Source organism: Gadus chalcogrammus, chromosome 3, assembly GCF_026213295.1.
Source record: "Gadus chalcogrammus isolate NIFS_2021 chromosome 3, NIFS_Gcha_1.0, whole genome shotgun sequence".
Classification (NCBI taxonomy): Eukaryota; Metazoa; Chordata; class Actinopteri; order Gadiformes; family Gadidae; genus Gadus; species Gadus chalcogrammus.
This window is the reverse complement of record NC_079414.1, coordinates 5,192,531-5,217,831: the sequence shown is the minus strand read 5'-3', so window position 1 is coordinate 5,217,831 and position 25,301 is coordinate 5,192,531. Positions and strand designations below refer to the sequence as shown.

The following is a 25,301-nucleotide window of genomic DNA, read 5'->3' as shown; positions in this document are numbered from 1 at the left end:
ATAGTGCTCGCTTGTTCAAAAACTACGGTGGGCAGTATGTGCCAAGAAGCTGTGTCATGACATCCAATACTACCTCATCGAGTCATTCGAGTGATGATGAGGTTTGTTATTTCAAACACAACTGCATTGAATCATTAGTGTAAGCTAATGATGTATGAGTAATTATTCCTCGAGCAAGATAGTGAATTATTTCAGTCATCATTCACGCTGGCTCAGAGTGAAAACGCGTTTGCATTTCCTGTACCACATGGTGCTTTTTGTCCCTCTCGGCAGTTCATAGACCGTAAGAACATGGAAGCCTCCATGAAGCTTACCCGTCCTATGTAACTACATATTAATAATTCTTCACTCAGGAGGATAAGGGAGATTTTTGGCAGAGATAATTTTACACCAATGAGGACTTATTTATGAATTAATACGTTGATTTGAGGTAATAAATGACTTAAAATATTACACAGTGTCCCTTTAAGGTGGATTGAAGAAACCAGACCTAGAGAGGTTATCATCTGTTTTGACTCTGCAGCTGCTCTGGAAGCCTTAAAAGGGGGGAAATCTAAGGCTCGACCTGATATTATTACTGACATTCTAACTTTGTTTTTTAGAATTGGGTTTAGATCTAACATATCCTTTTGCTGGGTTCCGGGACACGCTGGGGTTGGGGGGAATGAGCAGGTGGATCAGATTGCAAAACAGAGTTAGATAGTAGAGAGGTAGATGTTCATATATTCTGGGGGAGAGTGGAACTGAGAGAAATAATTAAAGAAGGCTTAACGAAGGAATGGCAGAGAGGGTGGGAAAAAGAAAGCAGGGGTACTATTTCTCTTTACAATCTCAAGTAAAAGAAAGATGTACCTGCACTTTTCAGTCCCGTAGGGACGCAGTTAAACTGTGTAGATTGAGGCTGGGTCACTGTGGGCTAAATCACTTTTTATTAATTGTAGGAAAACATGTGTCTGGTTTATGTGAATGTGGGAGTTCTGAGACAGTAAAACATGTTTTTCTGGAGTGTCGAAAATGACAGAAAGACATGCACTATTTGGTAGTGCATCTTGGGACTAGGAGGTCAGGCTTTTTCAGTTTTTTCCTTGTTTGGGCAATGTGATAACCATAAACGGATCTCTAGGGCAGTTTTGCAGTTCCTGCATGGTACAGGACTACGCGTAAAACTGTAGTTAATCATCGGACCTGTGGAGGGCAGTAATACACTGGACAGCGTCCAAACTGCCGGAAACTGAAGAAGAAGAAGAACTACGGAAACACGTCACCGGGTCCATGGCGGGAGAATTCTATGTTGTCCGGTTTTGACGCGCTGCTGTGTGTACACGTCTGTCAACAAAACGAGTTCAGGAGCTTTACACCGCTGATAGTAACGTTCATTTCTACAACATGGAGCAAAATACGACCGAGGAATCGACACCTGGTGCAGCTAGGTAACGTATTAATTTGGAGATGAACTATATTGACAATTCAGAGACCCTTCTCTGGAATCTGTTCATATGTTCAGAAATGCAAACTTTGATATCTGATATCTATAACCCGTTCAACTAGTTACTTTCACGCAGTGATGTAGTCTATTTTATTGTAGATTGTATACTGTGATGATCAGTGTTGGTAAGGATACTTTTAAAATGTATCCAGTTACAGAATAAATGCCCAAAATATGTAACGTATTCAGTTTCATCACTCAAACTGAGTTTGGTATTCTGAATACTTGGATTACTTCCACATTGAATTGCATTTTCGAAGTGTAGGAATGCAGCATCAAATCCTGATTACTAAACAGACCTATTCAGGTGCAGAGGTTGACACTAAGGTTTCAAAAGCACTTGGCCATCGGGAAAGTACAGGTCAGGTTCATGACCGTGGTAAAGTTCGTTTTATATTGGACGTTGGATATTCGACACATTCGAAAATTCTATTTAGCACTGGCTTCGATGGACGAATTTGTGTCAAACCAACTTAGAAGTGTTAATACAAGGCCTACCTATGTAAAACAAAGCTTATTTCTTTAAAAAAAATAACATTTGATTTTCTAAAAAAATGTAATGTTAAAAAAGGCTATAAATCTATTATGCGGCTTGACCTTTTGACCTACATATATCAAAACACATCTGGTGAACTCAGCTAACTGCCCCACACATAACACAAAGCTTCTTTTCTCAAAACACCTACCCTTTGATTTTATATTTTTTACTCTCATAAAATGCTATAAATCTATTATGCGGCTTGACCTTTTGACCTACCCATATCAAAACGCATCTGGTGTAATCAACTAACTGCCCCACACATAACACAAAGCTTCTTTTCTCAAAACACCTACCCTTTGATTTTATATATATTTTTTAATCTCAGAAAAAGCTATAAATCTATTATGCGGCTTGACCTTTTGACCTACACATATCAAAACACATCTGGTGTATTCAACTAACTGCCCCACACATAACACAAAGCTTCTTTTCTCAAAACACCTACCCTTTGATTTTATACAATATTTTTAATGTTAAAAATGGCTATAAATCTATTATGCGGCTTGACCTTTTGACCTACACATATCAAAACACATCTGGTGTATTCAACTAACTGCCCCACACATAACACAAAGCTTCTTTTCTCAAAACACCTACCCTTTGATTTGATACAATTTTTTTAATGTTAAAATGGCTATAAATCTATTATGCGGCTTGACCTTTTGACCTACACATATCAAAACACATCTGGTGTAATCAACTAACTGCCCCACACATAACACAAAGCTTCTTTTCTCAAAACACCTACCCTTTGATTTTATATATATTTTTTAATCTCAGAAAAAGCTATAAATCTATTATGCGGCTTGAACTTTTGACCTACCCATATCAAAACACATCTGGTGTATTCAACTAACTGCCCCACACATAACACAAAGCTTCTTTTCTCAAAACACCTACCCTTTGATTTTATACAATTTTTTTAATGTTAAAAATGGCTATAAATCTATTATGCGGCTTGACCTTTTGACCTACACATATCAAAACACATCTGGTGAACTCAGCTAACAGCCCCACACATAACACAAAGCTTCTTTTCTCAAAACACCTACCCTTTGATTTTATATATATTTTTTACTCTCAGAAAAAGCTATAAATCTATTATGCGGCTTGACCTTTTGACCTACACATATCAAAACACATCTGGTGTATTCAACTAACTGCCCCACACATAACACAAAGCTTCTTTTCTCAAAACACCTACCCTTTGATTTTATACCATTTTTTTAATGTTAAAATGGCTATAAATCTATTATGCGGCTTGACCTTTTGACCTACCCATATCAAAACACATCTGGTGAACTCAGCTAACTGCCCCACACATAACACAAAGCTTATTTTCTCAAAACACTTACCCTTTGATTTTATACTATTTTTTTAATGTTAAAAAAGGCTATACATCGCAGTTAGCTGAGTTCACCAGATGTGTTTTGATATGGGTAGGTCAAAAGGTCAAGCCGCATAATAGATTTATAGCTTTTTCTGAGAGTAAAAAATGAATATAAAATCAAAGGGTAGGTATTTTGAGAAAATAAGCTTTGTGTTATGTGTGGGGCAGTTAGTTGATTACACCAGATGTGTTTGGATATGGATAGGTCAAAAGGTCAAGCCGCATAATAGATTTATAGCCTTTTTTAACATTAAAAAAATAGTACAAAATCAAAGGGTAAGTGTTTTGAGAAAATAAGCTTTGTGTTATGTGTGGGGCAGTTAGCTGAGTTCACCAGATGTGTTATGATATGGGCAGGTCAAAAGGTCAAGCCGCATAATAGATGTATAGCCTTTTTTAACATTCAAAAAATAGTATAAAATCAAAGGGTAAGTGTTTTGAGAAAATAAGCTTTGTGTTATGTGTGGGGCAGTTAGCTGAGTTCACCAGATGTGTTTTGATATGGGCAGGTCAAAAGGTCAAGCCGCATAATAGATGTATAGCCTTTTTTTACATTAAAAAAATAGCATAAAATCAAAAGGTGGGATTTTGGAAAAAATAAGCTTTGTGTTATGTGTGGGGCAGTTAGCTGAGTTCACCAGATGTGTTTTGAAATGGGTAGGTCAAAAGGTCAAGCCGCATAATAGATTTATAGCATTTTATGAGAGTAAAAAATATAAAATCAAAGGGTAGGTGTTTTGAGAAAATAAGCTTTGTGTTATGTGTGGGGCAGTTAGCTGAGTTCACCAGATGTGTTTTGATATGTGTAGGTCAAAAGGTCAAGCCGCATAATAGATTTATAGCCTTTTTTAACATTACACTTTTTTAGAAAATCAAATGTTCTTTTTTTAAAGAAATAAGCTTTGTTTTACATAGGTAGGCCTTGTATTTACACATCTAAGTTGGTTTGACACAAATTCGTCCATCGAAGCCAGTGCTAAATAGAATTTTCGAATGTGTCGAATATCCAACGTCCAATATAAAACTAACTTTACCACGGTAGGTTCATGGCGTCATGTACTGGGGACAGACGCATTCAGAAGTGCATTTTTAGAAGTGCTGGGTACAATGAGGATGCACTCTTTTTTCTCTCTTTAGTGCCGGTAATGATTGAAAGGTTCTGAAAGACGGCATAACCATGTAGCTAATTACTAAGGAATAAAATGTATACACAATCTGTCAGGCACGTTTTATGAAGAAAACGTTTTCAAAAAGCATCGGACATATGACCCACTATGTTCTGCTCCATGTATCCAATGTTGACAACGTGACATGATATGGCTAAGCTAACAACATAAACAAGAGGAGCTAGGAAAGGAATTTAACTGCATGTTTAAGTTCAGAAGGGCCAAAGGTGTGGCTACACACAGCACTACAAAAGTCGTCAAGATTGAACAAGAAAAAAATATTTGTTGCACAGCTGAACGCTGTATCACATCAGGAGCTGGCTGTTTCACAACACGCATTCCATCAAAATTAGCCTACATCAGGCATTCTGAACAAAACTCATGAACTCCCCCCCCACAATTATTCCAGAATTCATGCAAAGCAAGAATGACCAAAAGTCACTTTGTGTCAACAGGAGACTGACTCCACCGACTATCAATTGCAAGTTAAAACAGCCGACCACTTGAGTGCAAAAAACACTAAAGACCTCGCCACAGCACAAGCAAATCTTAAGCAATAAATATCGCGTCTTTCCTTTATTTATGAGGCAGTGGTCTGCAGATGCATCCCGTGGTGTAGCCTACCACATCCATTTAGTTCAACAGGTTATCGTTCTGATACTCTCCATGGTACTAGCAACCTGCTCTGGTGCTTCTTACCTATGTATTCAGGCTAAAATTACTTGATTGTCTGATGCCTCATCATCCCAGCCCAAGAGTATTTTTTAACTTTCACGTTTCTTGTAGCTCTAGCTGAATAATCACAATCGCGTTTCTAGCAGTGTTGTCAGTCACGATACTGGACTTCCTAACTTCGACACTACCTGGAAAAAAAAAATATATAAATATATATTCTATACCATTTTCGATATCAGGGGAAAAGTTTTTTTCAGGAAAGAACATACCCAAAGTAAATAGAGTATATCTCCACAACTGAGAGGGCGATAATGTCATCTTTGTGCCAAAAGAAAGATTGTTGTGCAAGTGAAATATTCAATGGGGATAATACTTGGTTAAAGTGAATAAAGCCATGGAACACAGCATAAGTGGAAGATAACATTTCCACCTGAAATAATTATCAGTTTGTCGTAATCAGTTGGGAGCGCTGTCTTACTATGAGACACATATAAAGTTAGATATCTTCAAATTTTGACACTTGGCACCTCTATTTAAAGTTCAGGGCAAATATAATCGAATGCACCAAGCCAAACACTCGTAAATACACATATGGCCACTAGATTGCGCTGAAGAATGTTTTTTCGGATTGAAGGTAATTTACCTATTTCCTAAGAAACGTTCTCTTATTCATTGATCGAAAACACCATGTTTAGTTGCAAAGTTTGCTCCAGACACTGGATTATCTGTTAATGTTGGTTTTATTCGATCAGCATTGTGGACAAAAATCCCCAAGGTGAAACTTCATTTTTGGTTGTTAAAAGAAAAGGGGACGTTTCTTCTTAAGTTGTTATTTGCGAGTTTTAGTCACAGAATGATGGTTTAAATGGCAATTTCAATGACTCGTATTGCTGCAATACCTTACTGCGTCCGTATCTCTGCCTATGGCCTACTTATTTTGAAGCACCTTGTCCTCTGCCAATGCTACCGCGACAACAGCTTTCCGGGTGGCGTCCATGTTTTCCTCCAACGACCGAGCGAAATAATAAAACGCTTGAATTGTGGGCGTGGCGTCAGATCCGAGTCGGTTCGCAGAGAAAACTCAAACGCACCATAAGGCCGTTAATGTGGTATACACATTAATATGGGAGGACACACACACACACACACACACACACACACACACACTAGGGATGCAAATTATCGAGTAATTCATTAATCGATAGTTGTTTCATCTTATCGATCGATGATCGATTAATTGATAAGCGGCAGTTCTTCTGAGAAGCTGAATTTCCTTCTGAATGTGACACATTTAGGTGGTAATTCAACGAAGTCATTTAGTTGTACTTTAAAATACTTCCACATATTGTGCATTTGGCGTCTTTGTCGTCATTAACCAACTTAAAGTGGCTCCATACTGCACTCCGTTTTGCCCTCTTCATCGTGTCAGTAGCTGTGTTCGAAATCGTTCCCTATCATGGATGTAGTGCACTAAATAGGGTGCACGCCATTTTGTAGGATGTTCAAATTCTCAGGGGTGCACTATATAGGGCACTATAAAGTGGACTTAAAATAGGGTACATACATACGATGTTCCCTACATGTTACTCCAGTATACCACAATGCAATGCGGTTGTATTTTTCCAGGGGAGAAGAAGCTGAATAACCGCGAAAACGAATACATTTAATGATGGAGTCTCCGGCTTGTGTTTAGAAATGTCAACAATTTATTTGGGATTTAACATAGAATATTTAACATTCAAAATTAATTTAAAAAAACTTGAACAAGGAAATGTAACATTCAACATCAATACAACCTCCAGCCCGGTTTGTTTCGATGATGTCGGCGCATCAATTCACACAAATACCCGGTGCATTTACTGAGTCAAATGAAGTTTAGAAATGTTCAACGTAGTGTCCGAGTTCTCGTTCCCTATTCCCTATATAGTGCACTATATCATGTACACTATATAGGGAATAGGGAAAGAGTTTTCGCGGTTATTCAGCTTCTTCTTCGCCCCTGGAAAAATACAACCGCATTGCACTGTGGTATACGGAGGTAACATGTAGGGAACATCGTATGTACCCTATTTTAAGTCCACTATATAGTGCCCTATATAGTGGACCACTGAGAATTCGAACACCTGCCGTGCACCCTATTTAGTGCACTACATCCATGATAGGGAACGATTTCGAACACAGCTCTAGTGTCCCGCTTTTCGTTTGTCTTGTCCTGCTTCTTCGCTTGTGTTCGCGTGTGCGTCAAGTACGTCTGGCGTCAAGCGCGCCCTCACGTGGACGGTTGGGGAATTACGGGTTAAAAATGCGATTAATTGCAAGTCATTTATTTTAATCGAGTAATCTCTTATCGACAATTAATCGATAATCGATTAATTGTTTGCATCCCTAACACACACACTTACTTTCTGTTGTGTCTTGCTAGTCTCCGTAGCTCTGGTAGTGGCATCTGCTGCTGCAGGGTCAACCGAAGCGGCAGCCGCAGCAGTAGATTTTGGGCCAGGCTTAAAACATTGAAATAGTGTAGTTTGCTTTTCAATCTGTGTGGGTGGCCAATCACAGTGCGAGAGGCCTGCCAACATGCAGTGATGCAGGGGAAGCTTTGTGCTTCGTAACAGACAGAGACAGGGCAGAGCGCGAGCGCGCAGGGAATTTTATAAATGATGAATGTAGAAGAACACTTCCCCCGCTAAAATTATTTTATTGCAGTTATAGAGAAAGGACCAAGTTCCTTTAAGTCAGGTTGGAGTCCCAGAGAAAGACCTGAGTTCTGTCTGGGTTGGAGCAGTGGCGGTTCCTTAGAGGAGGCAACGCCTCCTCCTGATTTTCCCTCCAAAAAATTTATTTTCTTTTATTAAAAAATATTAATTTTTCAAAATGATCTATGTGCAATGTGTGTTTATTACTGAATAATTACATGAAAAAAAAAATGCGAAGTGCCTCTGCAAGCGCGGAGGCTGGCCGACGTTACTCTCAGTATGTTGTGTCCAGGGCTAACCACTGAAGGGAGCGGAGGCAAAGAGGCCCAAACTCACTTTTGCCGCCTTTGAGAATAAAAAATAACCAATCACAATTCAGTTTCACTGTTGCGAGGTAAATCATATACCTTGTTAAACATAGGAAGGGAGGCCAGCCTCAGCTACTCCTTGCAACCAATCACAAATTTAGCATTTTTTTAAATAATGTTCTGAGCAATTCATGTAGGCTACGCCGTCTAGGCTTAGCCTTATGGGCTTGTCCCATAAGGCAACTATGCACCTATCAACGTGGGCACCGCCCACATTCCCACGGCACCGTGTATATAAGGCGGCGCAAACTGCCGCCCATCCTCCCTTTTCTTTGAGCGATTTGTACTGATCAACGGAAAACGAAGATATGACTTCCAACCTTAAGATGACCGGTGGCAGCGGCGTGGCGAGGCCACGGACCAACGTCTCTTTTCAGGGCCTCAGTGAGCCTCCTGTCTGCCTCCCTGGCTCCGGGTGACGGACACCGGGCGTGTTTCAGGTGCCTCGGCGCTGAGCACGCCGCGGCTGCCTTGGTTGCCCCCGCCTCCTGCGCCGCCTGCCGCGCGCTGCCTGAAGAGGGGCTCCTCTCCAGGCACCTCTTTTTCTCCCCGTCGATGGATCTCGCTAAGGCCATCCGAGGGATCCCTCGCCTGGAGCCTTCCCTGGCAGCGCTTCTCTGTCCGGGCGCCGGATGGCGTCCTAATGAGAAGCCGCTGCCCCCCGACCGCCTCCAGAAGCAGATTACCGGCCTGACGGACAGGGTGTTCGTCTGTGCCTCGCAGTCTGCGGCGGCGGTCAACAACATAGCCCTGCTCTGCCCTGGTCTCCCTGTCGGCTGGCAGGGAGGGTTACGACCCGGAGGAGGCCACGAGATGGCTGGTGGTTTCCCGCTTCTCCAGCGCCATCCTTCAGCTGTGGTAGCCGTTTCGGCCGGCCGGGATATGGCGTGGGCCACAATGATCCAGAGGACCATATGGCTCTCTCACACCGCGGTTCCGGAACGAGAGTGGGCCAGCCTCATCCAGGGCCCATTAGCTCCGGATGGACTTTTTTGGGCCTGGTTCTCGGAGGTGCTCGCTCACAAGCAGGCCGTCCGTGAGAATCGTTCCCGGTTCGGGGCGATTCTCACGGGCTCCTCCCACCAGCAGGCGGGGAGCTCAGGGTGCTCCTCCTACCCCGTTCAGTGTAAAAATATTTGGGATTTTTCTTCACTTTCTTTACTTCTTTAGCTTCTTGTTCCTTGAGCTCTAGCTCTCCATGGATTGTGTCCCGCATCTGGATATGGAGCAGAGCTAGCTGAGTCTTGAGATTCCTCGACTCTGGGGCAGTGAGGCTGGCTCTGTACAGTTTTCAACTTTGTCTGGAGTTTTCTCTTCTTTCTGCTGATGATGCGGCAGGAACGCGATCCGGATGGCTTGTAGGGCTTGATATTTTCCGGTTTGAGAGGAGTATGTTGGAGACATACTTGGAGAAGCGTTAGCCGAAAGAGTTCTGGGAAGTCGTTTTCGTCGTGGCAGGATGCTTTTAGGGACACCCAGTCCATGTCCGAAAGGTTCTGGTCAATCGCTTCCCAGTCTGCTTTCTCCAGGTTAAGAGATCTGAAGGTGTTTCTTTCAAACTCTTTGGTGGTGAGGATAGGCTGGTAGGCTGGGTCATCTGTGACGGAAATCTTCACTATCCTATAATCTGAGAGTGGGGTGTCAACAACTTCGATATTTTGGAAGATTGTTTCGTTGTTGGTGATGAAGAGGTCAAGGATGTTTGTCGACCTTGTGTCTTCAATCACGTGCTGGTCCATGAAGTGGGAGTCCATAAGGTCAAGAAGCTCTCCTGCTGCATCTATGGTTGCTTGCGGGGAGCCACTTTTTATCATTGACTTCGACCAGTCGATGTTGGGCAGGTTGAAATCACCCATCAACATGACATCATATCCATCCTCCACTGCTGCTGCGTAGTCTTTGTCGAATTTGAAGAGGTCTTAAGTGTTGCAGGGTAGTGCGCTTGGAGGGCGATAGACGAGGATAATTGCCGTCTTGGAGGTTTCGCAAGAGCAGGCAACTGCTTGGCAGTCTTTGTCGCCGTGTACTTCAATATTGCTGGTGACCAGTTGATCAGAGATGTAGAGTAGGACACCACCTCCTTTTTGGGAGGAACGATCACCTCTGATAATATCATACCCTGGTAGGTGAATCTGGGCATCAGTGATGTAGGACTTGAGCCAGGTTTCAGTGAGTGCAAGTATTGGGAAGCTACAATTGATGTCCTGATCGAGAAGGTTGTAGAGGTAGGGAAGCTTCCATTTGGTGTTGCTGCTTGCACTGGGGTTCATACACTGAATATTTAGCAGTATTGCTGTGGGTAGCTTTTGGGGTAGCTCTGAGGGTATCTCAGTACATGGTGGTTGAAGAGGGGCTTGGGTATTGTTGCGGGGACTGGCGAAAGTCTGGAGAGGCTGCTCTTGAGTTCTGCAATCTCTTTCCTGAAGTATTCTTGCATGGATGTCACCAGTCCCATGATCTGTAAAAAATTAGCATTGTTGTCAATGCTGGAGGAGCTTACAGTTCTGTTCTCCTCGGGTCCGAGTTCAGCGGCCCTGCTTGCAGCTCTCGGTCGCGGCCAGGCGTTGTTGTCCCCAGCTGCTTTATTTTCAGCCGGGTTGCTTCGACCTCTGCTGGGGTACGACGGGGGTTGGGTCTCTCTGGAGCTCGGTCTTCTAGGCCTGTCGGGACCTCGAACCGTACCTTTCAGATGCGTGAAGGTACAATCTTCCACTGGGCAGTGTTTGTCTTGCAGGGAGTTTCTGCAAAGCCTGGGATGGAAAAACTCACACCTTTTTCCCTTTGTACATCCGAATCTTCGTTCGTTCCGTGTCCACAGTATTTTTGGCACAGCTTTGGGTGTCGTAATGGGCAGGGAACTCCTGCAACTAGCTCTTTCCCATCCTTGCCATGGGGACAATTTCTAGTTTTGTAGCGTGGGCAGACTTTGGTGCTGTCGCCGTTTGTCTGCTCTGTTTGCTCTTCAGCTCCTCTGTCAATATTTGACAGTCTTTGTTGAAGATCATCCTCGTTGAGAGGCGAAGGCTGGGTGTTGTGCTTTGGAGTGTTAGCAGCACTAGCGGTGTTGGATATACACTGACGGTCCGGGTTCGCTTGGGTGGCTTTACCGGGTTTATTTTAGCCTTGCACCCATGACACAGCCAGACAAACCCTGATGGGAGGTTTGTTATGGTGTCGGGAACATCTAGTTTCTCACGAATCTGGGTACAGTTGTGGGAACCCCGGAAACAGGAGAAACAAAGAATAGTTGGTTTTTCCTCTGAGTCGAAGGCGATGGCGTAGTCAGCCTCGCATTCGCCACAGTGTTGGGGGAACAGGGCCTCGATAGCAAGAATCAGCCAACGCTGCCTTACTTGAAAAATTGGCGGTGTCATTTCCGTTCCTCAGCTGGACGCCAAGAAAGTCTGCACAGCATTCCAGGGAGGGAAGGCTGAACTTGGCTGCAGACGTCTTTGTAAGATTTCTAGAGTGTGCTACCCTCAGGCTGTATGCGCTGATAACAGTCTTTGAAATAACATCAGCAACAGTCAGTAGTTTACCATTGATGATATCAATAGCTTTTGGATCAGCAGCAGCCATATTGAAAACAATGCATTCTGTTGTGTTTGATTTCAAGCGAGTCAGACTCAATAAAGGGGTCGTTGCCCGTTGTCGATCACGGCCCTTGAACGCATCATGGAACGCAGAAATGACTTCCGACCGCACACAAACCAAATTAAACAGCAAATTCAACAAATTCAAGGTTGTTGTCGCGCTGTTTTTGGTTGTCGAGTGTCGATCCAGTAGGCAGAGTAACGGGTGTTTCTCCTATTTCACTCGATCCATCGCGTAAAGTGAGCTTTTGGAGACGTTTCACCAGCAGTGTGACGACTCGTCGACCGATCCCGACTCTGTGCTAATGAAAAGAGCATAGATGCACGCCAGCGAAATTCCTTCAGGTCGGGTTTGAGTCCCGACGTGGGTACCAGAGAGACTTAAATACATTGCACTTTCTATTTTACTCATTTCTTTGCATACGTTTTATTTTACTTATCTATTATTTTATTTTATTGCATGACAATGTTTATATGTGAAGCACTTTGAGTCTGCCTTGTATATGAAAAGTGCTATAAATAAAGTTGCCTTGCCTTATACCCAACCGGTATTTGCAAAAAAGAAACATTGAAGTGAAAGTTCTGTCACAAAACGATTGATACGTATCCGTGCACATTCTTAAGTTTCCGTGGCATCTGGATCACACCAGATGCCTCTACGAATTCTCTTTTGCATAGGAAATATCCTTTTCTAACGAGATGACCCGGAAGTACTTGGAGGAAAGATGATTCGAATTCTAAAAATGCTTAGGAAAGGAGCCTCGATGCATCCTTTAATCCTCCTTTAGCATAGGATATTCCTGAGCAACCTTTACGAAAGAAAAGGAGATAGTGGTATCTAGGGCTGCAACAACGAATCGATAAAATCGATAAAAATCTATTACTAAATGCGTTGGCAACGAATTTAGTCGTCGATTGGTTGTGTCACGCGATTAATAAGTTACTCATAGGCGCAGCACTGTTTACAGCCAGCCACCGACAGGTTGGTTCATGGTTCATGCACGCCCACAGCAAGCTTTAGTGTGAGCGACCACAGCTTGTATTTTGGTCATATCTTAAAACTGGACTGTAGGCCTACATAAAAGTGTTGTACCTTCACTGTCTTTGGGTTAAAAAAACTCCTTCAACTCGGTATCCGTCTAGTCCAACCGAAAACTCTGTCAGCTGCTGCTGCTGCAGACGTTGTGCAGACGGGCTCGGAGTCGGCACCGCGTCAGTCATTCAAAGCAGCGGTAGTAATCACACAACCGGACGGTGTGGAAAGTCCCGTCAGTTAAAAATAGTAATGCAGTTTTTAAATCCATGTTAAAATCTGCAGGATATAGAGCTAGTGAGCTTAAAAAAACAAACTGACCAATGGTCACAAACAGTGTCAAATGTGATGTGTTCAGGTCGGCTCAGTTATATGATTGATGCGTTCAAATGCAACAGAAAAAAAATAATAATTGAGATTTTGGTGAAAACTTGTTTTCCCAGTAATATAAAATAGATAGTAAAGATAGAATTATGACCTGTTTAATGGCCTTTCTTGAACTATCATCATCTTATCAGCAATTAAAGCAATATTACAAGTTATATTTCAAGGAGTCTCGAAAATGGTATCAATAGGTTTGACTGGTTAACCATGGACATCCCTTATATACATATAAAAGTATATCATACATCAGTGTTTCCTGCAGGATTTTTTTCAGCAGCGGTGGTGTGGTCCCCGATCCCTCTAGGGGGGTCCGGGGGTATGCCCCCCCGGCTGAATTTTTTTTGTACCCTTTACATTGGAATGCATGAATCTGGTGCACTTTGAGAGGAGAATATGCACTTAAATCCTATTCAAACAGTCCTGTGTATTACTGTAGATGGGATTATTGGTGTTGTAACTTTGCCTTTTGTGTCTTCATTTACAGATTTTTATTTTTTTGTATAGTAATATTTAAACGCCACAACGCAAATACAATTTGCACAATTTATTTACAGATTTTTGCCTCATGCTTAAACACTAAACATGGTTGCTATGCCCAAAGCATAACTGTTTTTTACATAAGACACTTGTTCAAAAATGAAATCTCCTGCAACAATGGGCAAAACACATCTTTTTAAATTATAAACCTAACTAAAATTGGAAAATAACACAGACTCACACATGCTAATTGAATACCAATCAGTGTGAGCCTTAGCACTACAAATAGACCTCAGGTGAGCTCAGCTCCTTTGTGAGACAGTGAGAATCAGGGGAAGAGGACAAGAGAGCGATGATAAGCTTGTTATTGCTTAAAACACTTCTTCTTAGTCTTGGGAGTCAAAAAGTGATGAGAAAATTATAAAATAAATATAAGTTATACATAATAGAAACTATTCATGATCTTTTAAGAAGTCCTTAGGTTTTTTCCCTGCATTTATGCTAATGACCACATGCTTACAGGCGATTAGCATAAATCCCTAACTAAAATACGCAATGAAAACAGATTTTATATGGCAATAAAGAACAACATCGGATCTAACAGTATCGATTCATTTTTCAAAGTTCCCGAAAATACCTAGGCTATAAATTCCTGACTGGATATAAGCTCATGTAAAGGCTATGAGTGATCCCAAAAAGAGCGACAACACGCACACACGCACATAGGCCTACACACACACACACACACACACACACACAATACTAGAGGAAAAACGGCACGGAGGTTGCGGTTTATAGATACAATAAAATGATTGGGCTCAAAGGGTTTTTAACACTGGTGGTCATGTAGCGACACATTTTAGCAACTTACTTTCTCTCTCTCTGTGTCTCTCTCTCTCTCTCTCTCTGTCTGTCTGTCTGTCTGTCTGTCTGTCTGTCTGTCTGTCTGTCTGTCTGTCTGTCTGTCTGTCTGTCTGTCTCTCTCTTTCCTCGATCTGCCGCTTCACTCGCTACTGCTAGAATCAATGTAACTTTGCAACCGTGTAGGGTAGCCTACTGCCAACAACTGCCACACTCGCTGTGTATTTTTCTTCTTTGATGTTGGTTACGTGACGATGTGCCGCGTGCTGCGCAATTGACGTTACGCGCTGTACATATTCTAAAAGGAGCTACGTAAAAAAAAAAAAATAATAATTAGGAGAAGGATTTTTATTGCAGCGGCGGAGAAAATTCAGCAGCGGCGGCGCGCCGCTGCTGTGTGAACGTGGGGGAAACACTGTACATTGTATGTTTTTTTTTTTGTGTTATCCCAGTTATGTTTTTTAATTTTTTTTATTATTTAATATTACTTTTAATAGTTCCGGGACGTTGGAGCAATAACCTGTTGTTTTTACACTTCAGTCTGCACTGTGAATTTGAAGTAATGTTCAGTTTTTGAATAAAGATGCGGCAATTCCAAATGTTTCTTTTTTTTATCAGATTCATCGATTAATCGAAAAAATAATCGCCAGATTAATCGATTATTAAAATAATTGTTAGTTGCAGCCCTAGTGGTATCCCATAGTCCTTTACGGCGGCAATATTTAAAGAAACAAAATTTTCAGACTCATTGACTTCCATGTAAAAAAAAAGTGGAAAAAGCTGAATAGTTGAAAGAGTTAAACGCTGATATAAAGCCATCATGCTGTTAAAAAGCCGAACCTTTTGATAGTTGAATGGTTTCTGTAGCTATAAGTATGGCCGATGAGTTGAAGACCAAAATACGGGAGGAAGAATAAGAAAAACTAGAAATTGCATTTCCTGCAGAAAACGCGTGTGAATGCTGACTGCTGAATGAAAAGCGCAAAGCATTGCTGAAAATTAAGAAATGTAAAATGAATTGAACTGAATAATTTGAAAGTAGTAGCTGAAGTAGTAGAAGCTGAAGTAGTAGTAGTAGAAGCTGAAGTAGTAGCAGTTGAAGTAGTAGTTAGTAGCTGAAGTAGTAGCTGTAGTAGTAGTAGTAGTAGTAGTAGAAGCTGAATTAGTAGTAGAGGCTGAAGTAGTAGTAGTGGCTGAAGTAGTAGTAGTGGCTGAAGTTGTAGTAGTAGTAGCTGAAGTAGTAGTAGCAGTTGTAGTAGTAGTAGCAGTTGTAGTAGTAGTAGTAGTAGTAGCAGTTGAAGTAGTATTTAGTAGCTGAAGTAGTAGCTGTAGTAGTAGTAGCTGAAGAAATAGTAGTAGTAGCTGAAGTAGTAGTAACAATTTTAGTAGTTGTATTGATGGTAGTAGTCAGGAGAAATGTTGAATAGCTTTAATCAAGTGAGAGATTTGAATAGAGTGTTAAAAAATGTTAAAATCGAATTGGAATAAAGCTGTGTGTGTGTGTCTTAAGAGATTGGCGGAGCCATTACATGTGTGTGTCTTTAAGAAAATGGCGGAGCTATTGCGTTTGTTTGTGTGCCTGAACGTCCTTGCGTCTGGCGTCAACGGAAATCAATGAGATCAACTGAAAACTATGCCGGTTTGAAACTAAAACTGTGATTCTGAAAAAAGTATAAATGCCATCGAAATTTCGTTTTGGTAGTATTGAAGATACACATGTGTAGATTTGTTTAATGGTTTGAACGATGGTAAACGGTTGAACATTTATCACGTCTTAAACAGTTGAAGTACCAGAGGAAAGTCCCATTGACTCCCATGTTAAAAAAAGTAACGCATGATAATCACTTTATTTGGTGGTGGATAATGATTTGCAGAAGGCTGCCTGAAGTCCTATGGTGCCTTGTTGCCAAGTGTGGTTTGAGTGTCCTGCGATCAAGAGTTTTCCAATTGGACTGATTGGGCTGTAGCTGGTGGGTAGTTGCGGGTCTTTGCTGGTTTCTTTGCGGGTTTCTGGATCATTCAGGGCTTTCTATATTCCTGCTATAGTGATGAGTGCTCGGGTTAATGTTAATCTTATTCTATTTTTATACCAGCCAAATGGTAAAATCAGTACACGATTGGCTGTATTATGTATTCTCTGTGTGGGTGAGTTTATATGGTTCATGATGACCATGGTTTATGTCATGGATGCTATGGCTAAGTATCTGGGGAACGATCACATCGGTGATTTAATTGATGGGTTACACCCCCTAGCCACTTTCATCAGGGACATTTGGGGTCCTTTGAATTTTACATGCAGTAAAAAGCCCGTATGATTATCTAGCCAGGCATAACAGTTGCAGGTAAGCTATTAAAGCTATTTCACATCTCTCAACTGTGTGCCAAATTGCTTACAGAATGTCCCCTGGCTTTACCTTTAGTGATTTAATGAAACTGGGGAAATCACATTTTTGCTAAAGTCCCTGGGAAGAAAGTCTCACATATCGAACTAGTAATACATATTTGAATAAAAAAGCCTGCCAAGAGCAGGAGTTGTGTGCAACCATAAATATCTTGCTAATGCGTTGAATGGGTACAAACTTATTGTGATCAATGCTAAGGCCCGTGTAATTTACTCCTCAATGATATACTGGTATATAGGGCTGGGCGATATGGGCCAAAATGAATATCTCGATATTTTTTTACTATATCTCGATACACGATATATATCTCGATATATTTTGAATCTCCTCTAGAGCACATCATAAATGCTCGATTCAACCATGTCTGGTATAATGTTACGTCAGTAATAATTCTAGTATTCCTGAAATAAAAGTCTGCATGTAGATTACATGAAACAACATATTGTTTAAACTCATTAGTGCTTTGTATTGGAACAATTTAGAACTTGCACATAAGAAAAGGAAAATCACAGCAAGTTAGATTTACCAACACAGCATTTATTCAAACCGTTAATTATTTATTAACTGTTTGCATAATAATTATTATATATACACTGCCAGACGAGGGATCCAATGCTATTCTTTTTCAAAACCAAATCCTCAGTTTCCATCCTTTTTCCTCTCTCTCGCTGTTCTCACTCACCGGTCGGAGGTACACACACCTACAGCAGCGCGCCGTCCAGTCTACGTCACACACGTGCGTCCATGAGAATCTCGCGGACTCGCAACGGGCGGGGGGAGTGAGTGTGTGTTTGTGCCATTGCATGTCTTTACCTTTTGTGGAAGAGGGAGAGACGTCGGAGGTGCACAGAGCTTTTGGCGGTGATATTATACAATTATATTATATTATATACTATTATATATAGAGCTCCGGGAGTCGCAAACGGCAACAATCACTTTCTCCTCCATGCTGCAGTTCACCCCGGACTGCACTGCACTGAGTTTGACGGTTCACCGCTGATTGGCTGTTTACGTTACACATGTCACTCAGTGGCCACGCTGTTGAATGCTGATTGGCTGTCATCACGAGAAATTAAAATACATTTCAACTCGAGCGAATTTGTCGTGCCACAAATCCTCGTGAACGCGCTCGCCTGTGCACGGCGAAAGTGTGGCGCGACAAATCAAAACTTGTTGCCGGTTTTCTCTCGCGAAGAATTCGCCCGATACGCGTCTACGTTCACTTTATATGGGATTTTGTCGCCCCGTCGCGTTTGGTCCGAACGCACAATGAGTATGCCGGCGGCGGCAAAAAGAAACAGATTACGTGCCAATTTGTATTCGATGTTCGCGACAGGGGCATTTTATACATCCCCTGGAGAACATCTCGCGATACATCGCATATATTCGATATATCGCCCAGCCCTACTGGTATATATTGGTGCATATTCTGGTAGCTCAATTCATAATCGTCAGAAAGGGGTTTCCGTTATCATTACTTTGTACAACAAGCATTAAGTTTCACAAACCTGGGTAAAAATATTGGCTGGCTATTATGAAGTTAAAAGCCAAACTTGGTGAAACTGTAAGTCTGTCCTTTGTTTAAAGTGTGAATGACACTCTGCTCCTACATCTGTCTCTCATTCTTACTCTCCTCTTATGTCTTCTCCCAGTGCAACTGCAAAGAGGGAGGACTACTTGGAATGGCCGGAGTATTTTATGGCCGTGGCATTCCTGTCGGCTCAGAGAAGCAAGGACCCTAGCTCTCAGGTAGATTTTCTATTTATTTATTTGAATAAATAAATATTGTTTACCTCATACCGAACATTTGTTTGGAGGACTGTCAACGTGTGTGTGTGTGTGTGTGTGTGTGTGTGTGTGTGTGTGTGTGTGTGTGTGTGTGTGTGTGTGTGTGTGTGTGTGTGTGTGTGTGTGTGTGTGTGTGTGTGTGTGTGTGTGTCCCCTCGATTTCTTTGTAGCAGTGGTGCTGTGAGTTGGTAACTGAGCAATGCTAGGGGGGTCTGGGGGTATGCCCCCCCCCGGAAGAACATTTGGAAAAATAACCCTTTAAAGGTCCCATGGCATGCTACTTTATGGATGCTTTAATATCGATATTAGTGGGCCCCTAACACAGTATTTGAAGACGTTCCCGAAATTCAGCCGGCGCCGGGCTCCGGCGGGAGACAATCACGGGCAACAATCCCTTTCTCCTCCATGTCGCAGTTCATGTACTTCAGGGAGTCGAAGCCATAGTTCCTTTCCCCCAATTTCTCCTCAAACATGTCTGAGATAACCCCAACTACAGTCTTGTTGAGACGACAAAGAGCCGATGTGTTATGCGCCATAACACCAACAGCAGAACGGTTATCCAAATAACAAAGAAGTGTACAACACTTGTGTAACACACACACACACACATGACACTCGCACGGTCGTAGCTCATTGTCTCATTGGCGGGCCAAATTCTCTGGGCTGGCAAGGCAAAGAAAGGGGAGATGGCATCTCCCCTTATAACGACATACAGGGAAAATTCCAAAACGGCGCGTCTGAGCTTCGTTTTATCAAAGGCAGAGCAGAATGCCTAGTGCTTGTTTTAAACCCAACAAAATTTCTAGCTACTGGGGGAGCATAGGTTGGCTAGGGGAACTCATATTAATGTTAGAAAACCTCATGCCATGGGATCTTAAAATGGTTTCTTCTGCTGAGGGAAAATGTAAAGATTGAGATTCCAAATATGCCATAACAACCAACAGAGTCAAGGTATCTGCTGAGACCAGATCATTGTGAAAATGTGCCTTGAACTTGGCAGAAACTATTTTTATTTTATTTATTATATTTATTTTCAGTTCCGCTGACAATCTAGCAGCGTCCTCTGCTGAATGCCTATAGAGGAAACACTGGTTTTACCACTGTATCGTACTCCCTTGCCAAATGGCGATGGTTTTCCTCCTCGGGGACAAGCACAGCCGTTGCTTTTGTTGCCGTGGCCTCCCTTCCCAGCGGTCAGGCATCGCCCCTTTACCTCCTTCGGTGTGGGTTACTTCAGGATTGTGGGCCTGTTGGACAGCAGTGGTCTTGACCTTGTTGATTACCCTTTTGAGGCTGCCGTAGATTCCACCAGTGAGTGATCCTCTCTAGTTTATTGGCAAAGCTTGTCCGCCTTGCGTCTGAATAAGTAATTAGACGCAACAGACCAAATGTTCCCATTGGACCCATTGTTCCTTTGCCGACCCATGTGGACCCATTGGACCCATTGCTACTTTGCAGACTCATTGCTCCATTGCTTCAAATTAATTTAGTGTCTGGAACTTAATGTGGAGATGATTTGCTAGAGTGCGGGCGTAAGCCTGCAGCCACAAATCTGGAACTGAACTCCGGATTCTAGTATTGGAGACTACATTCACTCGACTCTGAGTTGAGTAGAGAATGGCTGAGTTGGTGTTGTTCATCAACTCAGCCTGAACGTCCTCATGTCTGGCGTCAACGGAAATCAATGAGATCAACTGAAAACTATGCTGGTTTGAAACTAAAACTGTGATTCTGAAAAAAGTATAAATGCTATCGAAATTTCGTTTTGGTAGTATTGAAGATGCACATGTTTAGATTTGTTTAATGGTTTGAACGATGGTAAACGGTTGAAAATGTATCACGTCTTAAACAGTTGAAGTACCAGAGGAACGTCTTAAAGAGTTGAAGTACCAGAGGAAAGTCCCATTGACTCCCATGTTAAAAAATAGTAACGCATGATAATCACTTTATTTGGTGGTGGATAATGATTTGCAGAAGGCTACCATGAAAAGACTGAGTACGGATATAAAGTAGTCCAGCTGTAAAGATGATGCACAATTATCAGCCAACATCTGTATAATTAAGGTTGTAATTGTGCACTTTGAAGTCACAGAGGACATCTACCCAATCGTGTGTGTGTGTGTGATGCACAGCCAGGGATCCATTACTGTTCCAAATGGGACCACAAAAAACGTTAGTTGAGAAATCCATCACCCAGATTGCAAATTGCTGCAGTATTACTCCAGTGCCTCTCCACTACCAGTCGTTAGTAGGGACAGGAATTAGTGTTTTTAGGCAATATGGTGGTATTGTGATACAATCGTATAAATTAAATTGTATCTTTCATGTTGTTCAACTGGACAATTTGTTTAGTTTGGAGCAAGGGCATGGTGTTATTTTTGATATTGATGTCATCTTCCTTAATGCTATACTTTAGTTGTACACTATTATGGTTAATTGGAAAATAACTTTATATAATTTGAAAATCTCACTAACTACAGGTTGGAGCCTGTATTGTGAACCAGGACAAAAAAATTGTTGGCATCGGTTACAATGGAATGCCCAACGGCTGTGACGATGACCTTATGCCATGGGCAAGAACGGCTGACGACAAATTGGACACAAAGTACCCTTATGGTGAGTTCAACTTGGATTTTATGGGGTCAAATGTGTACCTGTATTTTTCATTACAAACTGTGAACATTTTCCAGAATAAAAAAGGAAATTGACCTCTGAAATGTAGTTTCTCATCTATTTCTATAGAGGGTGCTCTGACATAACCAACAAATTAGCTTTGAGGCATCAACTTGTATATAGATATATATATTTTTTTTTTCATAATCCTGTTTGTTTTATTTGTCTCAACATTGTCATAACATGCCATATACCCCCCCCCCTCCCCACTCACCAACACCCCTCCAGTGTGCCATGCAGAGCTTAACGCCATAATGAATAAGAACAGCGCTGATGTGAAAGACTGCACTATTTACGTGGCACTTTTTCCATGCAATGAGTGTGCCAAGCTCATCATCCAAGCAGGTGGGTGGCAGACTGGAAGAGACACACATGCACACATACGGACACACAAATTGATTCAAATAAATCCATTCAAATAAAGTCATGAACCCCTCTCTCCTTTACCTCTGGTAATGCAGAGGTCAGGACTATAAGTAAGTTATTTGACGTTTTGGTAGTGAATGTATCAGTTGCATTTAGTCTACCAACATTTCCTTAATGTGTTCTTAATATCCTACCAGGTATTAAGGAAGTGGTGTATCTCTCTGACAAGTACCATGACGCTCCAATGATGAAGGCTTCTAGGAGGTTACTGGGCTTGGCAGGCATAGAGTTCAAGTGAGACACTCGCACTCACCCACTCACATTCACAAACTCCACAGGAAACCCACTTCAGAATTTTCGATAGGTAACTCCATCGGGTATTGTGATCTATAATGGGCGGGGACTGGTGGGCCTGAACTGATTTGTGACTGGCTTATGCCCATGTGTGGGAGTCTTGGGGGATGTAGAGACAACAACCTGTCCTCTAATGATCTGTCAAGGGAACACTGGTCAGATGCACGGGGAGATTAGGCAGGATGCAGGGGTTTATACACAGGTCCGGGAGCTGTGGAGGGAATTTAGGAAGGAAGGAAGGAAGTACTTTTTCCTTTTTCATAGGGATAACCAAAAGAGGTGTGTGGAGGATGAAATCCGGTATTTCTAAATGAATAAAATAATCAACCCTAGTCACAGTAAAAGTCAACATTTAGGTAAAAAATGTGTTCATTGATACTTTCTCTAGAAGTAGGTGTGTGTTTAGGGGTTAGAAAATGCAAACACTTGAACTGAACAAAAATGTAGTGATGGGGAGACTGATTTATAAATCACATTGGATTCACTTCTATCTCCTTGTGTTTCTTTACAGGGAGTTCAAGCCTAAGAGGACAACGATAACCATTGATTTTAATTCTATTAATCAACCTGGAACTCTGGATGGCCCGACACGCTAAACTTTACAAGAGTGGGGGGGGACTGACACTCCTTGCAGGGCCCTGAGATTCGAACAGTGGGGAAGGTATGCTTAAATGCCAGAGAGACATGCTGCCCCATTATCTTTGTCAAAATACTTATCTGCACTTTGGATTCTTACCTCGTCCTTTTGATAAACCTCATGACTATTAGGAACTCTAATTTTATACTAAGCCCTTAACCGCTCAATGCGATAGTGGGTTCATATTTAGGCTTTAACAGTTGCATTTTTAAATATGTTTAACATGGTTTTGAACTCTGACACAACTTTGGCACAGTCGTGAAAGTCTAATACAGTCCAGCAATTAATAAGAGGGTACTTATTATTGATTTTGTATTGTGTTTTCAAGGACTACATAAAATATCATTCTATGTGCAAACCGCCTTGTTTCTTTCATGGGACTTTGTTTTTCTTCTTATTGGACTCAATGTGGTTTTGAAAGTGGAATTATTGTTTGTTGTTTAGTTATTGGCATTCATATAAACAGCATAATGGGTGATATGCTTTAAGATTACACAATGAAATATTGGCATCATTGGGAGCAGGTGCGTGTTATAATTCAGGACTTTGTAAAAAACGTAACCCACCTCATTTGAATTTTCAAGACTTTTTCCTACTCCTGTGCAGTGGTTTCCAGTTAACTGCCAGCTAATTGTAGATTCATGGTAAATTGGTCACTGGCTCAGGGTGAGGTACAAGTTGATCCAACCCCTGTAATATGGAGTGAGGACCTATCATGTTAGAACCAGAGCTATAGGAGAGAAGAGCCTGTTAGTAACAGAGCTAATGGAGCGAAAAGCCTGATGGAACCAGAGCTAATGGAGAGAAGAGCCTGTTAGAACCAGAGCTAATGGAGAGAAGAGCCTGTTAGAACCATTGGTTATCGAGTGAATACAGTGTTAGAAACACAAAGGTAATGGCGTGAAGGGCCTGTTAGAACAAGAGATAATGGAGTGAGTACCGTGTTAGAACCAGAGGTATTGAGTGAAAACTGTGTTAGAACCCAACCCGATATCACACAATTTCGTGCTCATAGTAATGAAAATATCCCTATTGAATCGTGTCCCAGAGCCGGTTGTCTGTCTTTTTTCGTGCTAAACATAACGAAATGTAAACCAATGCATTTTGAATGGGAGAGCCCAATCCCGTTTCTTTGCTCACTGTCTCAACCCTACATCTCAACCCTAACCCTTACCCTCATAGCTCATGCTCATTGCTACCCCTACCAAATGGGACAACCCTACCCTGTGACGGCATCATGGCCTCCCCGTGCCCCCTAGCAGATAACCAGACCCCTGGTAATGTTACAAGAGACAGACTGGCTGCCATTGTCTCGGGCAACGAGCAAGACCCATTGTAAAGATGTTTAACCTGAAATGGTATTTATATTTTGTAATTGGCATGTTTAAATAAAGTATAAAAAAAAATAATACTATTTGTCCCTCGTAATATACCTTTATTTTGAATGTCACTTAGCTACATGTTAAAGGTGGTATTAGGGTGCACTCACACTAGGCCACCTGGCCGTGGCCGTTGGCCGTTTTAGGAATTATTAGGAATTATATGCCAGAACTGGTTGATATGGCCATATGTTATGTACAATATATAATAGCTATGTACACAATATAGTACTGGCAAAAAATACATTGATTAACCATGTAATATTACTAATATAATATAATATATATTATAATGGGCGGGGACTATTATATATTTCAGCGTATCTATAATAATACTTGAATATTACTAATATAATATATATTAGTATATATAATATTACTTTTAGAATATTACTAATATAATATAATTTATTAGTATAAAGCTTATTTTTAACCTGGAGTCACTAGAACATGGAAGATCTGGATATCATACGACATGATATGCAGCCCGGCCGAGAACCGGGGTCGGGCGGCCCGCGAGGGTCGGGCGGCCCGCGAGGGTCGGGCGGCCCGCGAAAGTCGGCCGCGGACTTTCGTGATCTTCCGCGAAAGTCGGCCGCGGACTTTCGCGATCTTCCGAGAGTCCGCGGCCGGGCTTCGAAGCCCGCGGCCGGGCTGCAGAGTATAATTAATAAAATAATTACTAGTTAATTACAGAGAAAACACTTACATTTGTGTTTTTCCAATCCTGTCGCATCTTTTCGCCCTCCATCTTGTCTAGGATATTTCTTGATTTTCCGTTTTCTCGCAAGGTATTGTGGGAGCAAGTCAGAACTGAAGCGCTTTGAGTGTGCCCATCGAAAAGCTCAATTTTGAGGGGATGTTAGCCCTCCCCCTACCCCTTAAGCTACCTTTAAACTGGTATTGGGACATGGCTCCACGGCACGTGAATGCGCAACAGCGAGGGTTAGGGCTGAGATTTTGAAGCGAGCCAAGTAATGGGATTCAACCTTTGACTTCAGAAGGGGGAGGGGTGCGCAGCTATTACGCCTC

General features: G+C 41.9%; 1 protein-coding gene across 3 annotated transcripts; it reads left to right on the top strand.

The window, feature by feature from the left end:
* The first annotated feature begins 1,242 nt into the window (after window positions 1-1,242).
* Window positions 1,243-24,278, top strand: dctd (dCMP deaminase). Of its 3 annotated transcripts, none has more exons than XR_008895100.1 (7): window positions 1,243-1,430; window positions 18,725-18,821; window positions 21,341-21,476; window positions 21,762-21,878; window positions 21,995-22,009; window positions 22,097-22,263; window positions 22,765-22,854. XR_008895100.1 is itself a non-coding variant. In XM_056585933.1 (7 exons), exons 1-7 carry the CDS (start codon window positions 1,387-1,389, stop codon window positions 22,847-22,849), a joined length of 591 nt encoding a protein of 196 aa, XP_056441908.1. In that variant the 5' UTR covers window positions 1,248-1,386; the 3' UTR covers window positions 22,850-24,278. The 3 variants fall into 3 exon arrangements, 2 of the variants coding, with proteins under 2 accessions (XP_056441908.1, XP_056441909.1); XM_056585933.1 differs by having other exon boundaries at window positions 1,248-1,430; window positions 22,097-22,193; window positions 22,765-24,278; XM_056585934.1 differs by lacking the exon at window positions 21,995-22,009 and having other exon boundaries at window positions 1,252-1,430; window positions 22,097-22,193; window positions 22,765-24,278.
* The last annotated feature ends 1,023 nt before the right edge of the window (window positions 24,279-25,301 follow it).